The sequence below is a fragment of the Numenius arquata genome, chromosome 20 (genome assembly GCF_964106895.1).
Source record: "Numenius arquata chromosome 20, bNumArq3.hap1.1, whole genome shotgun sequence".
Lineage (NCBI taxonomy): Eukaryota > Metazoa > Chordata > Aves > Charadriiformes > Scolopacidae > Numenius > Numenius arquata.
Window position 1 is genome coordinate 6,858,239 of NC_133595.1, and position 22,069 is coordinate 6,880,307.

General features: G+C 46.9%; 1 protein-coding gene across 2 annotated transcripts in view; it reads left to right on the forward strand.

Annotated features, from left to right (window-relative positions):
* Positions 1-15,584, forward strand: part of MIB2 (MIB E3 ubiquitin protein ligase 2) — a 49,579-nt gene extending 33,995 nt beyond the window's left edge. Inside the window, exons 10-20 of one of the 2 annotated variants that reach the window (XM_074161816.1) lie at positions 344-506; positions 1,503-1,636; positions 3,596-3,744; positions 4,243-4,399; positions 5,086-5,240; positions 5,628-5,754; positions 6,401-6,631; positions 7,740-7,918; positions 9,421-9,605; positions 10,393-10,458; positions 13,806-15,584. In XM_074161816.1, coding sequence (XP_074017917.1) covers positions 344-506; positions 1,503-1,636; positions 3,596-3,744; positions 4,243-4,399; positions 5,086-5,240; positions 5,628-5,754; positions 6,401-6,631; positions 7,740-7,918; positions 9,421-9,605; positions 10,393-10,458; positions 13,806-14,047 — 1,788 coding nt within the window. In that variant the 3' untranslated portion in view covers positions 14,048-15,584. The remainder of the gene's footprint in view (positions 1-343; positions 507-1,502; positions 1,637-3,595; positions 3,745-4,242; positions 4,400-5,085; positions 5,241-5,627; positions 5,755-6,400; positions 6,632-7,739; positions 7,919-9,420; positions 9,606-10,392; positions 10,459-13,805) is intronic. The other variant, XM_074161817.1, reaches the window with a different exon arrangement.
* Positions 15,585-22,069: the final 6,485 nt, after the last annotated feature.

The following is a 22,069-nucleotide window of genomic DNA, read 5'->3' on the forward strand; positions in this document are numbered from 1 at the left end:
GAGCAATTAAATGCACAGAGGAAACCTTTCCTAGTCCCAATTATGTCAGTTCTCTCAGGGTTCTTCACGCTGTGCTTTGTTGTTTCGCCACCTTCCTCTCCAGACGTTTGTAATGTGTCTGGGAAACCCTTTTTATGTAAAACCAGTAATAGAGAAACTGCTGAGAACCCTCTGATGTCCTTGAGGTGGGAGCTGTCTGCGAGCGTGTCACTCTTCGTTGCTTCTTTTCACATAGCGGGAGTGCTGCCTGCGAAACCACTCTTAGAAGCATTGCTTTGGTTCTGAGCTGCACAGCGCGCTGCGTCTTACCTTGTAAAAATCGTTTCTCTCTTTTCCCTTGCAGACCCTGGGGCACATCGGCAAAGTGATCAAAGTCTATGGGGATGGGGATCTGCGAGTGTCGGTTGGAGGGCAGTCCTGGACGTTTAACCCGGCTTGTCTGACGGCCTATCAGAGAGATGAGGAGGCAAACCTCATGACAACGGAGAGCGCAAAGGAGTCAAAAAGTGAGATAGCGAGAACCAGAGATGGCTGATCTGTCAGGGGTTGTGAAATGGGTGCTGTGGTCTGACAACAGCAACGCTCTTTGGACAGTGTTAAACTCCAGCTGCCCGGTCTTCCCTGGACGGAGCTCTAAAAACAAGCCGTGCCTTAACTGGGGAAGCAAAGCTGGTCTTAACAGGAAAATACAGAATTTAGGACTCGGGAATGCTCGCCATAGCACTGCCCTAGGTTCAGTATTTGCTTCTGCCTTGATCTGTCTCAGTTTCCTGTTCCATCTCACTGCATTTCCTGTAGGAGGGTGCTAATTCTTAAACACTTGTGAAATATTCCCAGGTCTTTATGTGAGAGTGTTGTCAAATCAGTGTATTTTGCTCAGTCCACCCCGAAATTGAATTTGGGATCACATGATGTGTAGAGGGGATTTTGTCTGCTTCGCACATCTGCTTATAAAATGTTTTGTAGCCTCACCATATTACTTCCTTCAGATGTGTGGATCATACAGGAGAGAGGACAGACCTGCTGGGTTTTTTTGTTTTGCTGTGTAGATGGGTCTTAAATTGTTTGCTCAAGTTCGACTTCAGGGAGAACATCCAAATGAGCCCAAGCTTTTTACCTTTGCTCTGTTTGGAGAACTGACACCTCTGTCCTCTCAAGCACTCAAAAGTCTGTAATTAGAGGGCTCACCTGAAAAGACCTTTCTTCCCTGCAGCATCCTTTCTAAAACCACGAATTCCTGTTCAGATTATTTGCCTTTTAGTGATTTTTCTCTGTTGTTCTTCTGTAGCGTGCTCTCTTGTTTTTTAGGTTCTTAAAATGTCAGGCTCATAAAGCCAAAGTTCTCCGTAAGCCACAAATTTGTGAAGCTCTTTTTGCAAGCTAAATATTAGAGGTACAACAGGCCCATGGTGTGGTTATACAGCCGTACGATGCCAACCGTATACACGTATATATGTGCTCTTTGCTCCTCTTAACCTGTGGCTGTTTCTCCTTCCCACCAGGTACTTTGATTACGGTGTTGGAGAAACTGCTGTCCCAGAAGACGGAGTCGGAGCACGCAGGGTGCCTGGTCATTTGTGCAGCGCTCAACAACGCAGCTAAAGTTCGGGAGCTCCTTCAGAAGTACCCGGACAAGGTGAGTTTTGAAGACATCTTGAACGGTTACTTTTTGTTACTCTTCTTTAAAACACTGTCTAAAATTTTGTGGTGAAGTAAGTAAAAGGATGAGAGAAAAATAATAGATTTTTCAGACCTAGTATTAGCTCCTAATTGCTGGAAAATTGTTTTCCTGCAATTTAGGATTAAATTTGTGTGTTAAATGTGCATATTGTATGGTTGCAGTTTGTGGCATTAAATCAGAACTAAAGTTAAATCCTTAAAGTGTGTTTCCAAAGCTGGCTTTTCCCATATTTTGTATGGACACTGCACCTATAGAATTAGGGGGAGAGGTATTTATCTGTATGAAAACAGTAGCAAGATGTCTGAGTGTCTGGCCTCTGTTTGAAAAGAAAGCCATGGCTTGTGTCTGGCTGAATGTGCCTGTCCTTAGACGACCTTGCAAAATGGAATTGTTGGAATCGGGAAAGAGAAAAGCCGCCCGGATCCTGTGCGTGTCTGTGCAGTGTCTTATCTCCTGCCTGACTGGAGCAGGGAACCGGGCTCGACTTGTTGCTGCACAGTTTCGGTGCTTGCAGAGTGCCAAACTGTCAGGATGACATCTACTCAGATCACTGCTCTTTCAAGCTGCCTGTTTGAAGGCTCACGCTCCTTCAGTGAGGGGTACAGGGTTTGTTAACAGGTTAAAAAAGGAATACCAAAGTATTTCAGCAGTGTTCTTGGAAACCATTGGTAATAAAATGTAGGTTTTGTTGAGGCTGTCTGCATGGCTGGCAGGAGCAGCTGATGCATGAACCAGGAAAACTAGGATCAGTTCTGAAGGAACCCCTGTGAAGCTGATTTAGTGGTTAGTTGTCTGGTATTTGTTATAGTTTTTTATTTACAATGTTAATGGGGCCTCTGGAGATGGGAGGAACAGGCAAATACCTGCAACTGTCAAATTTATCCCAGATAAGAAAGCGCCGAGAGTCAGGAATCTGTTATATTATTACATTATTCTATTAGATTTCTATTCTATATTCTATTTCTATTCTAATATTTATATGAATAAATTAGTTATTTCTGTTAGAGTGTTATATACAGCCAGAGGAGGCTGGATTTGGTGTTCACTTAGTAGTGCAAGTTGAAATTGCTTGCCAAGGACTTTCCAGCTTATCAGCATTGTCTTTCTTGCGTAAATGGAAGAATAACACCGTGGCCTCTAATGCCTCCTTGCCTAAATGACTCACCCAGCGTTTTGAGTGAATTAAGGGAAGTCTCGCATGTTCTCTTTTCCTGACTCCCGCATAGAACCAGCTGCAAGGAAAAAACTCTGTTTTCCTTGCCAATCTGCTGAGGTTTTGTGAGCTCCTTCATCTCTTCTCCTTAGCCTCCCACTGATTGCAGTAGCTTCTTTTCCTTTTTTTTTTAATTTTTTTTTTTGCCTTTCATACAGTCTGTCTTTTGTTCTTCAGTCCCTTTAATTCTCAGTCTCATTGCAGCCCTTCAACACTGTGAAGTACCCTCCAGCCATCGTGCCCAGGGAAGTACCTGGAATAACATGGAATAATGGGGACCTGGCATCTTCAAAGCCTTATGCAAAGCTAATTTCATCTCCTCACACATTTTCCTATTGGGAAAGGAATTGTTGGCAGAGATGTCAAGAAGCATTCTGCTTGCAGGCATGGAGGGATTTGGCATCAGAGCTGCAATTAGAACCCTGGCTTCCAGCTCTCTTCACTCGCTTCTCCTTTCTTGACTAAATGTGCTACCCCCTTCCCTCTTAAAAATATTCTGGGGCAAGGTCAGCCTGGTGGTTGATGTCCATAACACGGAGTCAACAGGGCATGGATTCTGCTTAGCGTTTCTGAGCCTGCAACTGTTCTGCAGCGAGTGACTCCCACCCTGCTGGGCCTGCTCTAGAACAGAGCTAAGTGCCGAACACGAGGCAAGGTCTTTCCTAACCAAGGTGTTTGCTGCGTCTCTGCCCTTCCTGCAGGTCGACGCAAAGAACCAGGGCAGAACTGCCCTGCAGATCGCCTCCTACCAGGGGCATCTGGATGTCGTGAAGATTTTGCTGCAGGCACATGCCTCTGTCAACCTAAGGGATGAAGAGGGGGATACAGCACTGCACTACGCAGCTTTTGGGTAGGATATCTTTCTTACTATCTCTGACACAAGACCTAAAGGGCTGCAAAAGGACATTTCTAGTTACAAATGGGCGGTTTGTGTGAAGGGTATGTGGTGGATGGAGGCTTTTCTCTGATTTGGCTTGTTAGAAATTGGTCTTTGAGCTTCAGGGCCAAAGTTACATTTCTTAGTGCGTTAATGTAACCTCCCCAGATAGGTCAGTTTCCATGCTAGAAATTTCGGGGGGAACAGGAAAAGATGATAAGGAGTTTTTGGTGATTAGATTTATTTTTTTTCAGGGGGCTGGGGGAGTAAGAGAGCAGATTCTAGAGTAAAAATTAGGAATGGTTTGTTGCGGTTTTTTAGTTTTGGTTTTTTTTTTTTTAATACTAAGAAAAGGTGGGATGAGGTCAAGAGAACACAAAACCCAAGAAATTCTATTGCCTTTCAAGGGGGAAGAATTTCCCGTCTGCGCAGCATTGAACCTAATCTGTCTTCTCTTTGCTTTTAAATCAGAAACCAAGCGGAGGTTGCCCGTGTGCTTATTGGTAAAGGAGCCAGCGCGGACCTGTTGAACAATGCAAAGTGCACAGCGTTGTATGTTGCTGTCAGCCAAGGATTCACAGAGGTGGTGCGGACCCTCTGTGAGCTCAACTGTGATGTCAACCTCCCAGTAAGTCTGGGGTTTTGTGTGTGTTTGAGGGGGGTTTTTTGTTGGTTTTTTTTTTCCTAGATGGGGAGGTGCTTTTTTGTCTTACGCTATTTGTTGCTTCATAGAATTTGAAGGTCATTCTCTTGAAAAATACCACCGTGCATTGCACAGGGCAAGTGTTCCTCTGACTTCAGTACTCTGAAATTCTGGGTTTAGCTCTGCCCCTTCATGGCTGTGAGTCTGCTGGGCTCAATCCGGTAGCATTCTCTGCTGTGCTGGACTTGGGCTTCCAGGGAAAACTGACCTGCTGTTAATGTGCGTTCCTGAAACACTTCTCTTCCCGGCAGTAAGGAGTGGTGAGGTTTTTAAGGCTGGCATTTAGGAACTTGAAGGGCAGTGAATTTGTGAATTGGACCCAGCCCCTTTTTAGGGTGTGCTTGAGTGATGGTGGGACTCAACTGTGCTGGGTCAGTCTCTCAAAGCTAGTTAGGAATGTCAGCAGCTGTCTGCCCAGCAGCTGGTTCCAAGCCCTGGGGAAATGATTTCACAACGGCTATGAAACCGCTATGGATGCCAGTGATGTTTGGCCTGGAACTGGTGTGACCTGGTGACACTGTATATCTTCTTGAACTGTCCCTCAGGGTGAGCTGCTTCGTTTGATGCTCTGGGGTAGGTAACCTGTATCCTGCTTTGCTATCCTTCTCTAGGATTCCCAGGGAGACACCCCCCTGCATTATGCTATCACTGCAGATTACAAGGTCGTTATTGAGATTCTCACTGAAGTACCCAACATAGACTTCACTGTCCAGAACTGTCAAGGCTTCAACCTGCTCCACTATGCTGCTCTAAAAGGCAACAAACTGTGAGTGACCTTTTTTTCATTTTTTTACTGCTTTTACAGATGTTAACTCGGGCTTGCTGTCTTAACAGTAAGAAGGTAGCAGATGTAGTTCTAGATGGCTAGGAAGGAACTGGTTGGTTATACATTCCTTGGGTTTAGATATGCCTGGGTACAGCTGTTGCCCTCCTTCCCTCCTTTGTGTATTCACAGGAAACTGCTGCCTGCTTTCCCCATCCCATCTTTCTCATGCCTCCCTAGCTTGGGTAGGAAATCTGTTCTGCTTATGTCTGCCTATTAAAACATGAACATTGGTAACCACTGAGCAGGAGAGGCAGGCCTGTCTCTTCAGCATTGTTTTCTTTCCCGATAGAGTAACTCTTCCATCTCTATTAACCTCCAACACTCTAGAGCCATAAAGAAGATTCTAGCAAGAGCTCGGCAGCTGGTTGACTCCAAAAAGGAAGATGGCTTCACTGCCCTGCACCTCGCTGCTCTCAATAATCACAAAGAAGTGGCAGAAATTCTCATTAAGGAGGTAAGAAACAAAACAAAACCAAATCACCACCACCAAAAACTCCCATCTGTCCCACTCCCAACACCCTGTGTTTCCTAAGCACTGTTGAGTTAGTGCTGGACTCACAAGAACGTCTCTGTCAACATACAATGATTGCTTTATTTTTCGCATGATCTCTATGTCTTCAAAGGCTCTCTGACGCTGCTGCCTTCGCCTGCAGGTTTGGCAGAGGGGCAGAAAGATTCAGATTTGAACAGGTTTTTCTCCTCTTTCCTTTGATCAAAGTACATCAGAGAGCAAGGAATCAACGCTGCTTTAGAGAAGCTAGTCCGTGACTGTTTGCTTGGAGTAGTTGCAGGATTTGGTTGTGTCAGGGAAGCGATGAGTTGTTGTGCCCAAGTCATCATCAGGAAAATGTTATCTGTGTGTTGGTTGGGCACTTGGCTTTCGGTTCTTCCTTTCTTGATATTTGAGGTGTGTGGGTCATACGGCCAAGATACAGAGGGCTGGATCACATAGCTCTCTTGGAGGACTCTATACTGCTGTCCTGACAAGGATGGACTTGAGATTTGGGGCCTCAACAAGCAGCACAGCTGCAGCACTTTTCTTCAGCCAAGCTCAGCAGCAACCACTCACTCTGTTTGATGCAATTCTTCTCCTTTTCAAGGGTCGCTGTGATGTCAACCTCAAGAACAACCGCAACCAGACACCGCTGCACCTGGCTGTCATCCAGGGACACGTGGGGATGGTGCAGCTGCTGGTCAGCGAAGGCAGCGATGTCAACGCTGAAGATGAGGACGGGGACACGGCCATGCACATTGCCTTGGAACGGCAGCAACTGATGTCCGTCATGATGGAGAAGCGCGAAGGGGAGATGGGGTTGGCCCTCCTTTCCAAGGTGAGCTGGGAGAAGGAGGAATACTAGCACCAAGGGCAGGAAAATGCTTGACAATGTTAAAACGACAGCAGATAGTGGGATCTAAGGGGGCAATGGAAGGCAGGGAAATTGTGTAAAGCCAGTCCAGATGGGGAGCATGGAAACAAACCTTCTTGCTTGTGGGAAAGCAAGAATAGATCTTCTGAGGCCTCTGAGGGTATGCTTGAATTTATAGCATGAAACTTCACATAGTCAGACAACAATTCATACTGTCTCCCCTGATATTTTTATTAGCATTGTGTGCTTCTTTCTTGACATGTGAAAGGTCATGAATCCCGTTGCAGAGCCAAGACTCTTGGGTTTAATTCATGCCCCAGAACCACAGCAATTCATTTCTGTCTGATGGCATGGAAAATATGAGGATAGCTAACCACAAACACCCCAGTTATCTGCAGATGCAGAGCAGAATGTGAGAGGTGAGGCACATCATCTCACTCAAAGTCTGCGTAAGGGCTTTGCTGGTTGTTTGGTCTTAAGTTGTGCCAGGGACAGCCAGTCGCTAGCCCTGGATGCAGAAAGTCTTAAAGCAACAAGAGGCATCTGTGCGTGTCATTCCCAATATTGCTTACAGTAACGTTATATCTAGATGCCATAGACTCCTTCACATCTAATTTTACTTGCCCTGATCTGCATGCCCTGGTGTTGAAGTCAGTGGAAAATTTTTGTTGACTTGAAATTAGTTTGGATAATGTGCACAAAACTTGGTGGTTTTTTTTTTTTTAAACACACGTATGTACAGCTGTTCACGAATTGGTAGGGACTGAGGTGTCTTCAGTGTACCTCCTTTGCAGTACCTTCAGTATATTCATAAGTGAATGCCTGTTACTATGATTAGTAACCATTAGTTTGGATCAATCTTGTGCGCTCTTGTTCCTGGAATGCAAGATTTGAGTCTGCTATTTACGTGCTGAAGGATCTTTTTGTGTCTTCAAAAAAGAATGCTAAATTGCATTTCCAAATTATAAGTACAAGGATTAAGAACTAAACATTGTTTAGAACTTGATAGAGATCAAAGCCACATAACAGAAATTTTTTCTATTAACAGAGTGTGTTTCTCAACATCTTTTAGCTGCAGGCTTCTGGCTTTCTTGGAAATGTAGAGCTGAATGTTGGAACTGCAATTGCATGTTACTTAGCACAAGAAGGAGCAGATATTAATTATGCAAACCATCGGGGAAAGTCTCCTTTAGACCTTATTACAGACGGAAGGATTGTCCAGATCGTCAAAGACTTCTCACAGAAATTCAGGTAAACCTTTTCCTCTGGAAACCAGCTACAATATACTTCCCTGCCAAATGCACTGTGTGTCACTGTGTGCAGCTTTTCCAGGAGGGATGAAGCCTCTTTGAAACACTTTGGATGTCGGTCTGAGCACCTCCTGTTTCATTTGGAGCTGGTTGCTGGCCCTGTGTTTCTGGAGGGGTTATTTAAGGGTACATACTGCCATCTGGAAGAGTTGGGAAAAGCAGATTTATACTGCCTGGTGCAAAACTCGGCCTCTTGACTTAGAGGGCCCTGAGGCAGTGTGAGACGAGTGGCCACTGAAGCCAAGAGCAACTTCTCTCTTGCAGAGTGATTCTGGATTCTGTTTTACTTTCATTGGATTCTGCAGTTAGAGACATTTAAAGTCTAAACAAAGAGAAAGAGCAAGAAAAGAGTGGGCACCAGAATCTTCAGAATTTATTCCAGAGCTAGATAAATACTTATTTTTCAACTGATAAGAGAAATAGCTGAGAAAATGCCAAAGGGAGAGTAGCAAGTCAAAGATGGCTCTGTCTCAGGTTCCGAGACACATTTGTTTGGATTTTGCCTTTGCAAACATGAAAACAGAGTCGTGTTTGATCTGAGGGCACAGACCCAGGGTCGTGGTACCGCTGGAGGACTTGGGTGTGTGTCTGCAGAGCTGAGGCAGCCGCTGCAGACCGAGTGCTGTGTACTAGATCCTAAGGACACCGGGAGCCGTCAGGACAGGATCGTTTGCTAAACCTTCTTAAGCTGCTTGATTAGTCTGACTGAAATTAGTAGGTCCGGAAGAGGAAGAGTATCAGGGGTTCAAACGCATTTATAGCAAAGCTACTGCCACTTTGGTAAGAAACTAGAAAGCGGTTTCCTCCCAGAAACTTACTGACTTAGTATCAAAAGACCCAAAAGCACACCTTTGCAATACTCCTGGTGGGCCAGGGGTTTCTTGGCAGTACCGAAGACATTTGCTAGTAAATGACTATCCTTGTCCTTCTGTTCAGTCATTAGTCATTCCTGCAGTTTAGGTAGTAGGTCTAGCTGGCAGGAAAAGTAATGGATGGATTGTGTGCTGAGGGTTTTGGATTGGGGGCTCATAATGTCCGGGCAGAAATCTGAATCACAGACAACCGCCCTGGGCATTTTTCAGGAACAGGCAAATAGGGAGGATGCTTAGAGCTGCACTTCTAAAATAGCTTCTAAAAGCTGACTCCTCCCAGCAGATGATTGTACTGTCAATACCTTACTGTTGCCCTCCAAAAGAGCAGTTTCAGCTTGTGTAAATATTGGTCATCCATGCTCTTCGTAGCTGGATCCAGTCAGAATTCCAGCTACTAGGGGCTGAGTTGGTCCCACTGGGGCAATGAAGGTTCACGGGTTTATGCTACCTGAGTGTCTCCTGCTCAGTCTCCATGGAGAGTGTTTGCCAGGGATCACTACAGTGTTATCTGGTTGCTGAAGCAGGACCTGGAGTATGTGGCTCAAATTTTATTACGTGTTCACGGTTGCAGGGAACAGCAGGTTTCTTCAGACAGCTCAGTCGTCACCTGCAGCCTTCGCCGTGTCCACACCACCCCCAACACAATGACCAACCTTAGTGTCTCGAGCGTGGCAGTCCCCACAGAGTGCCTGGTCTGCTCAGAGCTGGCCTTGCTCATCCATTTCTTCCCATGCCAGCACAGCATTGTGTGTGAAGGTAAGTCCATTCTCGTTGTTTTTTTTTCTTTCTTTTATAGTTTTTCTTTCCTGTTCCACCATAGAGCTTCCCTAACTGGGCTCTCGTAAATCATGCTCTGTTTAGACACATAGCTATTGTGCTGTTTGTGTCCTGAAACAAGCCCAGTGTGATTTCAGGACTGTCTTATCTAAGATGTCCAAAGCTCTCTATAAAAAGTAGAGTATTCCGACTACCTGCTGATGAGGACCCCAGGCAGCTTTGCTTGTGCTTATAGATACTCTGGATAATTCAGAAGGAAAGCCAGATGTTTCAGTTCTAGCTGGCGGTGCTTTATCCATCAAAAAAACCCCTGAGAAGGATTTCCCTCCTCTTCTGGCGTTTGTTACTGGTTTGTGTTTCAGTTGTTTTAATGGCAGCCTGCTCAAACGTGTCAGCAAGTTTGTTGTCTCTCAAGACACTCACAATCTGACCACGGGGGATTTGGTGAGGACTCTGTGCTAGAGCTGCATCCTTTTCCCTTGGAGCAAAGGGCTGTTTTGATCCACAGTGCAGCAGTTCCAGTAGCACAGAGCATTGAGGCCTTAAAGGTATCGTATTTGCTACTGGCGTAGCAGAGACTAAAGCAGGAGATCAGGATGTAGCTCAAAAAGAAGGTAGTGTCCTCATTTCTGTGCAGAAACTGTCTTTTAATCGTCCAGGGAGGTCTCTGGTTGCTCAAAGCTCATGTTCTTGGGTCTGTCGCCTTCCTCTTGATTCTGGTATCAATAGACTCAATTGTAATCTCTTCTTGTATCATTCGTGGTAGAATGCTCCAGGAGGATGAAGAAATGCATCAAATGTCAAGTGACAATAACGAAAAAACTGAAACAAGGTACGTTTGCTGTTCCTGCTGTTAATTCCTTGGGAAGGGTCCTGCACAGCATTAGTTTGAGCAGCGTCAAGGATTCTCAGTGAAGTAAGCATAAGGAAGGGAGTTAATTTTGGTTTGCTTGGGGTTTGGTTTTTTTGGGGGGGGAGGGGGGAGATGGTGTGTGCCTGCATTGACGACCTTTACAGAGGAAAAGGCAGATCCTCTCAGGTGTCATGGGCCAAGCTCAAGCTGCATAGACAGGACAGGACGTTTGATGGAGCTTGTCCTGTGCCTGGCTTATCTTGTCTATTGAAAGCAAATATTAGGTTCTCCGTGTGTCAGTCTAACTGTTTTCAGACAGTGATTTAACAATGAAGATTTGCGAGAAAGGAAAAATTACATCTTGTGAAAGAATTGTTTCTCCTTCGGCTGAAATTGCAGAGTCTGTGCAGGGCTGGCATTAGCCAGCTATCCGGGAATCATTGGGCTGGACTCTTTTGATAAAGCTCTTTAGCTGAGTTTTAAACAGATTGTCTTCTGTCCCCATTACTCAGTGTCCAGAGTGGGCAATGTTATGCCTATCAACAAGCCAGCAGCAGGTTTCCACTTGCCTTAGAATTAATGCAGGTTGCCCACTGAAGCTTTTTCCGTAGCAGTTGTGAGAGCTGGTGTCTTTCTAGCTGAGATCAGTGTGCAAGTGCACGTGAAAATGAATTCATAGATTCATAGATTGGTCCAGGCCGGAAGGGACCTCCAAAGATCATCTAGTCCGACCTCCCCACAGTCAGCAGGGACACCCCCAACTAGACCAGGTTGCCCAGGGCCTCGTCGAGCTTCACCTTGAATATCTCAAGGGAAGGGGCCTCAACCACCTCCCTGGGCAACCTGTTCCAGTGTTCCACCACCCTCATGGTAAAGAATTTTTTCCTAATATCCAACCTAAATCTCCCCTTCTCCAACTTAAAACCATTGCCCCTCGTCCTGTCACTGCAGACCTTTGTAAACAGACCCTCCCCAGCCTTCCTGTAGCCCCCCTCAGGTACTGGAAGGCTGCTATGAGGTCTCCCCAGAGCCTCCTCTTCTCCAGGCTGGACAACCCCAGCTCCCTCAGTCTGTCCTCATAGCTGAGGTGCTCCAGCCCCCTGATCATTTTGGTGGCCCTCCTCTGGACCCGCTCCATCAGGTCCATGTCCTTTCTATATTGAGGGCTCCAGACCTGCACACAGTACTCCAGGTGAGGTCTCACCAGAGCAGAGTAAAGTGGCAGAATCACCTCTCTGGATCTGCTGGCAACACTTCTTTTGATGCAGCCCAGGATGCGATTGGCCTTCTGGGCTGCGAGAGCACATTGCCTGCTCATGTCCAGCTTCTTGTCCATCAGCACCCCCAAGTCCCTTTCCTCAGGGCTGCTTTCTAACACCTCATCCCCCAGTCTGTATTTATACTGAGGATTGTTTCTTCCCAGGTGCAGAATCCTGCACTTGCTTTTGTTGAACCTCATGAGGTTCAACTGGGCCCACCTCTCCAGCCTGTCCAGGTCCCTCTGAATGACATCCCGTCCCTCTGGTGTATCGACAACACCACACAGCTTGGTGTCATCTGCAAACTTGCTGATGGTGCTCTCAATCCCTCTGTCTATGTCTTTGATAAAAATGTTAAACAGTACTGGTCCCAGGACGGACTCTTGAGGGACACCACTAGTCTGTTCTCCATCTGGACTTAAAGCCATTGAGTACCACCCTCTGGGTGCGACCATTCAGCCAATTCCTTATCCACCGAACCGTCCACCCATCAAATCCGTATCCCTCCAATTTGCCAAGCAGGATGTTGTGAGGAACTGTGTCAAAGGCCTTACAGAAGTCCAGATAGATCACATCCATAGGTCGCCCCTTGTCTACTGACCTAGTCACTTCATCATAGAAGGCCACTAGGTTAGTCAGGCAGGACTTGCCCCTAGTAAAGCCATGTTGGCTGTCCTGAATCATCCCCCTGTCCTCCATGTGCCCAAGCATGGCGTCCAGAAGGATCTGCTCCATGATCTTCCCAGGCACAGAGGTGAGGCTGACAGGTCGGTAGTTCCCAGGGTCCTCCTTTCTTCCCTTTTTAAAAATGGGTGTGATGTTTCCTTTCTTCCAGTCTGCAGGGACTTCACCTGACTGCCATGACTTTTTGAATATCATGGAAAGTGGCTTTGCAACTTCATCAGCCAGTTCCTTCAGGACTCTGGGATGGATTTCATCAGGTCCCATGGACTTGTATATCTTTTAGATTCCTTAGGTGATCACGTACCATGCCTCCGTGTCCTGCTGCTCATGGCTTAGAATTGTGGACTCCTTTGGAGTCAGACTAGAGCCTTGTGACTTGATGCCTGGACAAAAGCATAGGGGAACCAGAATCTGTCCCGTGGCATTGGGCATACACGGCTGGCAGAGACAGAAATCCCCTGTGGAACTCCATAATGCAAAAAATAGAAAGCTTACCTGAGAGCAGGCAGAACATTTGTCTCTGCTGCAGACTGGCAACAAAATAATGATGATGAGAATTCAAAATGAGACATTTGCATGCAGCTTTCTACTGGAGGAGGAAAGTCAAGGTCTCTTGAGAGTATCAGCAGGATTTCCCTATCAGTGATGTCTTCGGTGTTTGCCTTTAGCAAGCTCCCTGTCCCCAAACTTGCTTCACCTTTATGTATTTGAAATCACTTCTTGCACCACTGAAGTGCAACTAATTCACCAATTCCAGAATGTTGGGGAAAGGGGAATCTGTACTGAAGTGTAAAGTGACCTAATCGGAGATGGAGGAGCAGAAGATGAACAGTGGCTGTATTAAGCTGAAACCAGGAGGAGTCTCTTTACCTAAGCTGGCTGTTGTCCAGGATTTGGGGTTCTTGCCATTTCATAGAGTTGACCAAACGACACTATTTGTGTAGCTTCGTGTATGCAAAAGTCAACATAAGTGAACAGGAGGTTGCGAGAACATAGTAAGGATTCCCAGACTAATATGGCAGAACATTACAACCAGCTTTGAATGTTTCCACTTGAAGGTAGCAGCAGCGTATTCCAGAAGACCAAGGCAGGACATATCGGACAACGTTTTGTTCCCTTTAAAAAACCCAAGTGGACAAACTCAGACAAAAACACAAACACACAAAGCAGCCCAGCAACTAGATGGAGGAAGGCAACACTGGCCAGTCTGTAAAAAGCATCATCTCAGGCTTTTTATTTGAGGAATCCCTGTATAAGGCTCAGTGAGGAGAGTTTAGTCTGCACTAATTGCTACTCTTGAGGGGCAGAGTCTAATTATTAAAGAGCCCCTGCGTGGGGCAGGGCGCAGCAGTGACTAACTCTCCCTGCTCTCTGCCCCCGCAGACAGCACCGAGGTGGAGTGCAGCCCGAGCTCCGAGTCCACCGATCAGAGGAAGCTCATGGAGGAGCTGCAGAACCGCTACCGGCAGATGGAAGAGCGTATCACCTGCCCCATTTGCATCGATGACCAAATCAAACTGGTCTTCCAGTGCGGACACGGCTCTTGCCCGGACTGCAGCACAGCCCTTACCGTCTGCCCCATCTGCCGGCAGGTTATCCGGGAGAGGATCCAGATCTTTGTCTAAGGATACGCTTGCTTCCCTTCCCATTCCCACCTCCCTCCTTTACTTCCTTTTCATTTGCATTTTAGATGAGAAGCGCTAGTCAGGCTGACGTGTTTGGCTACCCGCAAAGCCATCCTGGAAAAGAGGGAAGCAAATAACTGATGTGACTTGGGCAGAGGTGGAGGGAGTCCTCTCTACGTACAATGTCCGAAGGCCGAGGAGCGATGCTGGAGGACGGGCAGCCCCCTCGCCCTGTGCTGCTGATCCAGCAGGAGGACCTGAAGCAAAGAGCACTGACGTGTCTACTGAAGGCGTGAGAGACTTTTTCAGAGCAGAGGCGAATAGACTTCCATGTGCAGATGTTTTCCATGGTGTCCGGCTCCGGTGACTGCACCACATCTGGGGCCCTGCAGTGTCGGGTTTGCAGCCTTGTGCTGCTCTGAGGGGAGATGCTGTCGGAGGGATATACCTTATTCCTTGGCAGGCCACGGCTAAGCATCCGCTTGCACTTCACGCCATGAGATACCGGAGGAGATCATTCACGGCATCGGTTCTCCCAGGCGCCTGTGAGTGGTAGTGTCTGAAGTCAGCACGATCTCTCCGTTGGAACTCACAGGCTCAACGAGAACTGGGACTGACGGAGGCAAACCTGGATGTAAGGAGATCCTAAAGACAGAGTGTGTGCCTTAGAGATAAAGTAGTGAACACTGATTGGAGAAAATATGTTGTTACAACAAATATTTCTAACCTCTAAGTGACACTCTTCTTCCATTATTTTTCTTTTTTTTTGGCACAACAGTGTGTTCAGAGACTCCTGAGCTTTCTATCCATAATGCCAAAGGCAGGTGTTAAATACTCCAATCAAAGTGTAAAGAAAATAAATAGTAATAATTAAGACGTGAGAAAAAGGGATTCATTTTTGTTTCTTTGTTTTGCAGCAAAACTTAATAAAATAAAATATATATTTTCCTGAGCATTAAAATGAATGTACAAACAGTAGCTGAAATACGGATCCAGCTGTTATTGTGTATTCCAACTGTCCGACTGAAGAAATATTATCCACCGAGTCCATCCTGTAACGTGACTGTTGGTGGAAGTGGCAGCCTGTAGGGCTGGTGTGCTGTGCGTGCGTGTGTGTGTGTACGTACATGTTTGCGTGTGTGCTGTATATCTCTAATGACAGTGTTATACACAAGCGTACTGTTTGTTACATATTGCAAGCAATATTTAAAACAAACAAAAATACTGTGTTCCTCTACTATCTTTGTTCATTAGCAAAGAGGTGGCGAATCTTGTACAGACATCTTTAACTTTGTGGAATATACGGTAGTTACGGGAATGGTTATTACTTCATATGCCTTGGTGTTTGAGAAAGTCGTATGTCACAGCCTCTGACCTCTATACGTATTCTTTGTCAAAATATCCACTTGAGGCTGTTACAGTTTCAGTGGATTTTTTTGAGCGATGAAAATGGATCAGATTTAACCCCTAAATGATTTGGTTGGGTTAGATTTAACACCCAAATAACATAAACGTGAATTTCAGACTTGGCTTTGGTAAAAATCAGGGGTGCAAAGACTCATTTATTTATTTCCTAGAAGTTCACGTTAGTGTAAATTCCTTTGGAATAAACCAGACGTTTCCCCGCGCTGTTTGCTGGATGGTGCTAGGGCAGCGATCGAAGGGACCGTGCAGAGGCTATTTGCCAGAAGGACGAGACTGAACGTTCTTTAGGAGCTGCTTTAACCGCTATTTGGGGCAAGTGAATAATCTTCTAGGCTATAGACCAACTCCATGCTAAGCATTTTTGGAAATGCATTTTTTTCACAAGCCTCTACGTCAAATCCCAAAGGAGTTCACTAAAGGTAAAACCGATGGATGCTTTATCACGTGTGTTAAACGTACACATGTGCTGGCACCTGGGGAAGAGGGGACAGGGGTGACGAACTCTTCAGTGTCTGTTGCACTATTCTCATCTCTTATGCCTAAGGTGTCGGTTTATTCAGGAAAAAAACAACAGGGAGCATCTGCTTTATTTTTTTTTATACTTTCTTTGGATACTAAATGAAGAGAGTGCATCCAAGACCGCAATCCAAGTGATTATTCTCCCTAAAGGAAAAAAAAAACTGTAGGAAGGCTGCAGCCTTCGTCTTCCAAGCTGTGCAGCTGTTGCAGAAAATGGAGATTGATTTTTTTTTTTTTTAAATTTTTTTTTCCCCTGGCTAAGGAAAAGAGATTTTGTGGGGAAAGAAGAGCTCCCCTCAATTTTATGTTTTATTTTTTTCAAAAGGCAAGTTCCATTTCAAGATCTCCTGATCTTGTTTTCATATCTGAAGTTCATTGTGTGGCCAAGTTAAGAGCCGGAATTCTGCACGGCGTAATGTACCTGCTGAAGAGCTACAGAAATGGTTTGTAAACGTGGCTTTCGGGTGGGCGGTATATTCCCTCATGTCCCTGTGATTGCTTTTGAGGAGCCAGAGTTGAGCTGGTAAGCACCGTTTTGACCCTTTCATTTTCCCAGTAAGAAGAAGGGAATCGCACCACAACGGGGAAGACGCGAGACGGTCAGTGGGGCCGCAGGAAGAAGAGACGAGAGAAGGCAAAGCGGGTGCCCACGTGTCCCAGGTATGGTTTTGACAAACTTTACCTCCCGTGACAGGCTCAGCTCCGTCGGAGCCCGAGGCTTTGGAGAAGTGAAGAAGGTTCTGCTGGTTTAATTTTCCTGGTAAGTGTTCTTATGTGGAGGGCCGGGATCGGAGAGTGAACTTGTGCCTGGCTGGGTGAAAGGGTTGGCTTTGCATGTTTGCTGTTTTATCTGCTTCACGTGTAATCCGGCCTGTGCTCTCAGCCTGCAAAAGAGTTTCTCTGCTCCAATCCAGGCTTGAACCTGAAGTATGAGCAGAAAAAGATGGCTGTACCGAGCAGGAAAAGAGCCAAGGGCTGTAACAGATTAGGAGCTGCATTAAATTTAGCTGGAGGTTACGAGAGAAGAAAGGAGGGGGCAAGGTTGGGGAAGATGTTCCTGCCCTTTCTCCTTTAGCTACTGGTCGGTTTTCTTGCTGGTTATAGGAGAAACAAGGGGCTGAAGAGAGGGAAGATGTCAGAGCAGTGGGCAAATGCTCCTTTAAGGACAAATACTGTCATTAGTTAATCAGTGTGGATGGTGAGTAACTCTCTGCATGGTGTTTATTACCGGTTGGTCTCCCACAAACGAGACTGACGGGTCTTCTGCCAGAGCTTCTTGTTTTCACTGGGGCTTCTGCCATCTCCTGCGATGCAGCTCCGTGCCTTGCAGCCACGTCCAGCAATGGTTTTGAAAGGGAAAGATGGGATCTCGCAGAGTCTTTCTGGTGGGAAATTTTAAATATAGGACAGCAGCTCGTCTTATACTCAGAACTGGGGTTTCTAAAGCACTTCTTTTGGGAGTGTGGGCAGAACTCTGTGCGACAGCGTGAGATGGAGGGAGTAGAGAGAAGGGAGATCACTTGTTGGAAGGCAGAGTTCGGGAAAGGACCTATCTCTCCTTTGATTCTATTCCCACTAGTCCCTGCTGCTCCCAGCATTTCAGGAGAATTGATCCATCCACAAGTGGATTGTTACTATAGCCCAAAGAGCAACAATGACAATACGCACCCAGGGAAGCAATTAATCCTCCCCTTTGGACACACTTCGTTATTTGTGTATTGAGGAAAATTTCTCCCTCATTTAATTCCTTAAATTCTGCCCGCTACGTGGCCGTGACTGCGCTGCTGAGCTTCTGACTGGGGTCGAGACCACGTCTCTTTGGTAACACAAGGTCAGGGTGGTGCAGGCCCTTCTGTGAGCTGCAGCTCCAAATTGACAGTTAAGCAAAATATTCCGTTTTCTTTGCCAGCTGGAGCAAGGCCTTGTTTTCAGCTCATTTGCTATTCAGCAGACCATGGACTTTTCTAGGAACATCAGCAGATGCCGATCACGAGGGGCTGCATGATAGAAAGTGGGAGAACGCTTGGGGACTGAAGAACATTCCTCATTCTCCCCCTCCCTGGGGAATGCTGCTCCCTGCTACAGCAGATACAATCCTTTTTAGTCCATGACCCACTGAAAAAGTACAAGTTTTAGCTGCCGTTCCCACAGGAACCATGCAAGAATGTTGGGTTGTTGGTTTGTTGAGTTTTGGTTTTTTTTTTTTCCCCCCAAGTTGTGAGATGAAGGGATAAATATGTAAGTGCTGCTTTTTAAAATAAGAGCTGGATGAGGGTTTGCTAATTCTTTTCGCATGGGCCACTGAGGAGCCGGTATGTGGTAAATCACATTCAGCTGCGAGCGCTCCCCCTCCCCGGCCCGTGGCCTGGCTTTGGACTGGTGTCCTAGAGATGAAACGCTGGCGCTCGTGCCTTGAGCCATCGGATGTTGGGTCCTTCTTCTCTCCCTGCCTTCCCCACCTCCGTCTAGAACTCCCAGTTCACGAAAGGGGAAGCTTGGTGGGAGCGGTTTGTTCCGATGGCGAGTAATAGGCACTTAATCCATGAATAAACAAAGAGGCTTTGTGCGAGGTGAGATCCGTTTTGGATGGGGAGGCAGCTCCAGCTCTAGCACTGGTGGTTGTTCTCTGTGGGGCACCTCTCGGCACGAGAATAGATACGTGGTAATAGGTATTTCTTGTGCCATCTTGGGGCCAGCGTGACTCCTGGGCTGGCACCAGGGCTAACCGTCCTCCTAAATGTGGCAAATGCAGCAGAGGTAACCGGTTAGAAATAGTGCTGGAAGTAACAGTTAACGGTGCTGGGAATAATCCATAGAAGAGAGAAAGTATTTATTTTTGAGCTAAATCTTGCCCTTGGGAGCGCAGCCACGTGGTGTGCGTTATACAGCAGCCCCACTTAAAACTAAACACTTCAGCAATTAAGATGGAAAAGAACAAAGCAAGGCTGAGGTGATGTAACGAGGCAGGGGTGTTGTGCTGTGCAGATGATCCAATCCTGGAGTTCTCTGGAGTCTCTAGTTGACCGTTGTAGGTTTTATGGTTTGGGTTTGTTTTTTTCATTCCCTTCTGACAGCAGCTTTTTCATGTGACGTTAATTGCAGGCAGAGATCTCGGGATACGCATCCCTGACTGTTTGCTTAGAAAATCCCAACTCCCTACAAATGATATCCAGGTCCTGGTGACCGCTGCTAACAGCGTGAAGACAAAGCAGAGTCAGTTCTGTCCCCTGCCTCCCTTTCCTGTTCCCCGTTACACCATATGGATTCCCTCAGAGTGTAATGTGTTCCATTGCTTTTAGACACTGTGCAGAAACCAAAGCCAGGAATGTTTTTTTCTGTCCAAATATAGTCAGGATGACAGTTCCCCGCCTGTCGTCCAAACCAAATATCCACACTTGAGAACCCGAGACCTCTCAAATTCATCAGGACTCCCAAAGTCACAGCAGCATTTCTTCTCTGCGCTTGTATAAAAGCAGCCGTTGAGGGGCTCAGGCTGCCTGAGAAAAGCACCGAGGATATCTTCAGCTGTTGGAAAAGAGGGAGATAAAACTTTAAAGTTCTGACTAAGTTCTTGCCCTTGGCACAGGGCAACGCTGGCTCCCAGAAAGGAGTCTGGGGAATTCTCTGAAGTGCCTGAAAGAGGCTTAAATTCTGACAAGTGCTGTAGATTTGAGGCCGCTGGTGGCTGCATTTGAGAGCCCTTATAGCACAAGTATCTCTTGGGAAAGCCGGGATATTCTTAACCCAGGGCAGGGAACACGGATGAAATGTCAACAGATGTGCACTCTGGTCCTAATAATCCTTAAAATATCTACAGAAGAGAGCCTTGCTTGAAATTTAACCACCACAGTATTAATGAACTAAGTATCAACCTGAAATTTTGCTTTTTACCAGCAGCGGCGGTGAGGATTCTGGCCAGAGGTTGTGCACCAAGGGACCCGGGTGCACGGTGACTTTATCGGAAGCGTCGTTAGTGTGCACAGCATTAAGTTCGTGCGTCTCCCTTAGCTCCGCTGGTTGCATCTGTAAGTTCCGAATACCTCATCTGACTCCCATTGCCATAATAACTGAGGTTTGTCTTGGCCTTACTGCTGAGCTGGTTTCTGAGCAAATATTTGGCTTCAATTTTGAAAGTTTTGAAAGCGTTCTGCAGCCAGTGGTCTGGTAAAGCCGGATGCGCAGGCACTGAATTTCCATGCGGATGGGCACGGTGCATTCCCAGCATATGGGGGGGGAGCAAACTACATGCTTTCCAAGAAACCCTGCCGGCTCTCTGCTGATCCATCAAGGTGTAACCTGGTCACTTACCTGGGCAGGGAAGCGGGACCCTCAATGTCAGAGAGGCCACAAATCATCTCTGCAGCTAAAGATTCCCGTTCACCCAGCACACGTGGCACAAGAAGATAAATGGCTAAATACAGTATGGTCTCTGTCCCAGTCGGAACGCTTCAGTAACTCGTGGAAAAAGCCTTGGCTGTGCTAGCCTTTAGTAGCTGCATGAATAAGCATTTTGGAAACAATGAGGTCCTCAATGGGTGGGAGTGTCGACCTGCTGGAGGGTAGAAAGGCTTTGCAGAGGGATCTGGACAGGCTGGATGGATGGGCTGAGACCAGTGGGATGAGGTTCAACAAGGCCAAGTGCCAGGTCCTGCCCGTGGGTCACAGCAACCCCATGCAGCGCTACAGGCTGGGGGCAGAGTGGCTGGAGCTGCCTGGCAGAAAAGGACCTGGGGGTGTTGGTCGACTGTCAGCTGAACACGAGCCAGCAGCGTGCCCAGGTGGCCAAGAAGGCCACCAGCATCCTGGCCTGTATCAGGAACAGCGTGGTGAGTAGGACTCGGGAGGTGATGGCCCCCCTGTACTGGGCACTGGTGAGGCCCCACCTCGAGGGCTGGGTCCAGTTTTGGGCCCCTTAGCACAAAAGAGACATTGAGGGGCTGGAACGGGTCCAGAGAAGGGCAACGGAGCTGGTGAGGGGTCTGGAGAGCAAGTCTTACGAGGAAAGGCTGAGGGAGCTGGGGGTGTTCAGCCTGGAGACAAGGAGGCTGAGCTTCTCAGTCTCTACAACTCCCTGAAAGGAGGGTGTAGCCAGGGGGGGTCGGTCTCTTCTCCCAAGTCACAGGCGACAGGACTAGAGGAAACGGCCTCAAGTTGCACCAGGGGAGGTTCAGGTTGGATATTAGGAAGAATTTTTACACAGAAAGGGTTATCAAGCATTGGAATGGGCTGCCCAGGGAAGTGGTTGAGGCACCATGCCTGGAGGTGTTCAAAAGACGGGTTGACATGGTTTAGTGATGGGTTTTTTTTGGTTGTTTGGGGTTTTTTTTGGTTGTGGTTTTGGTTTGTTTTTTTCTCAGAGTTAAATTGATGGTTGGACTAGATGATCTTGAAGGTCCCTTCCAACCTAGAAGATTCTATGATTCTATAATATGCTTTTACTAAAGCTCTAGATACTAACTTTTGGGGGTGATGTCTGAGCTGAGATGTATCTTAGAAAAACCTTGACTTTCTTTACGTTGGGACAAAGAAAATTCTTAGTTCCTTCAGGTGATGTGGTTCTGCGAGTTCTCAATCTGTGCCTTAAACTCAGGTTCATGCAGTCATCTTCAGAAACAGTAAGGCACTAACCGGGTGCTTCGAAGCTTCCAGGTTCCTGCTCCGCAGGGTTCCATGCTTGGCCTCGGGCAAGTCTTTCCTCCTGCACAACACGCCCTTAACCTGGAAGGTGGGGATAACGGCGCTGCCCTGCCTTCAGAGCTGATGTGTGAGCGCCCGTGAGACGCCGAGATGCTCCGGCGAGAGCAGAGGGCCGGTGTAACAGTGCAGAAGTCAGAATCTTTTTCAAACACTGCTGACTCTGTGAAAGGCGGATGCACTTAACGCTGTTACGCAGTTCCGTGACTGAAACTCAATGTTCTTCCAGCGCTGTGTTTGCTGGCGGTATTTGTCTTTCGAGCCAGTACTGCTTTACTGGGGAAGAGCTCTTGGCTGAAGTTTTTGAGCCCCGTTCCAAGGCAGGTTTTTACTTCAAGACTCCCTTCTCCGTCAGTCTTTCTGCAGACGTGTTCTCGTCTGCTG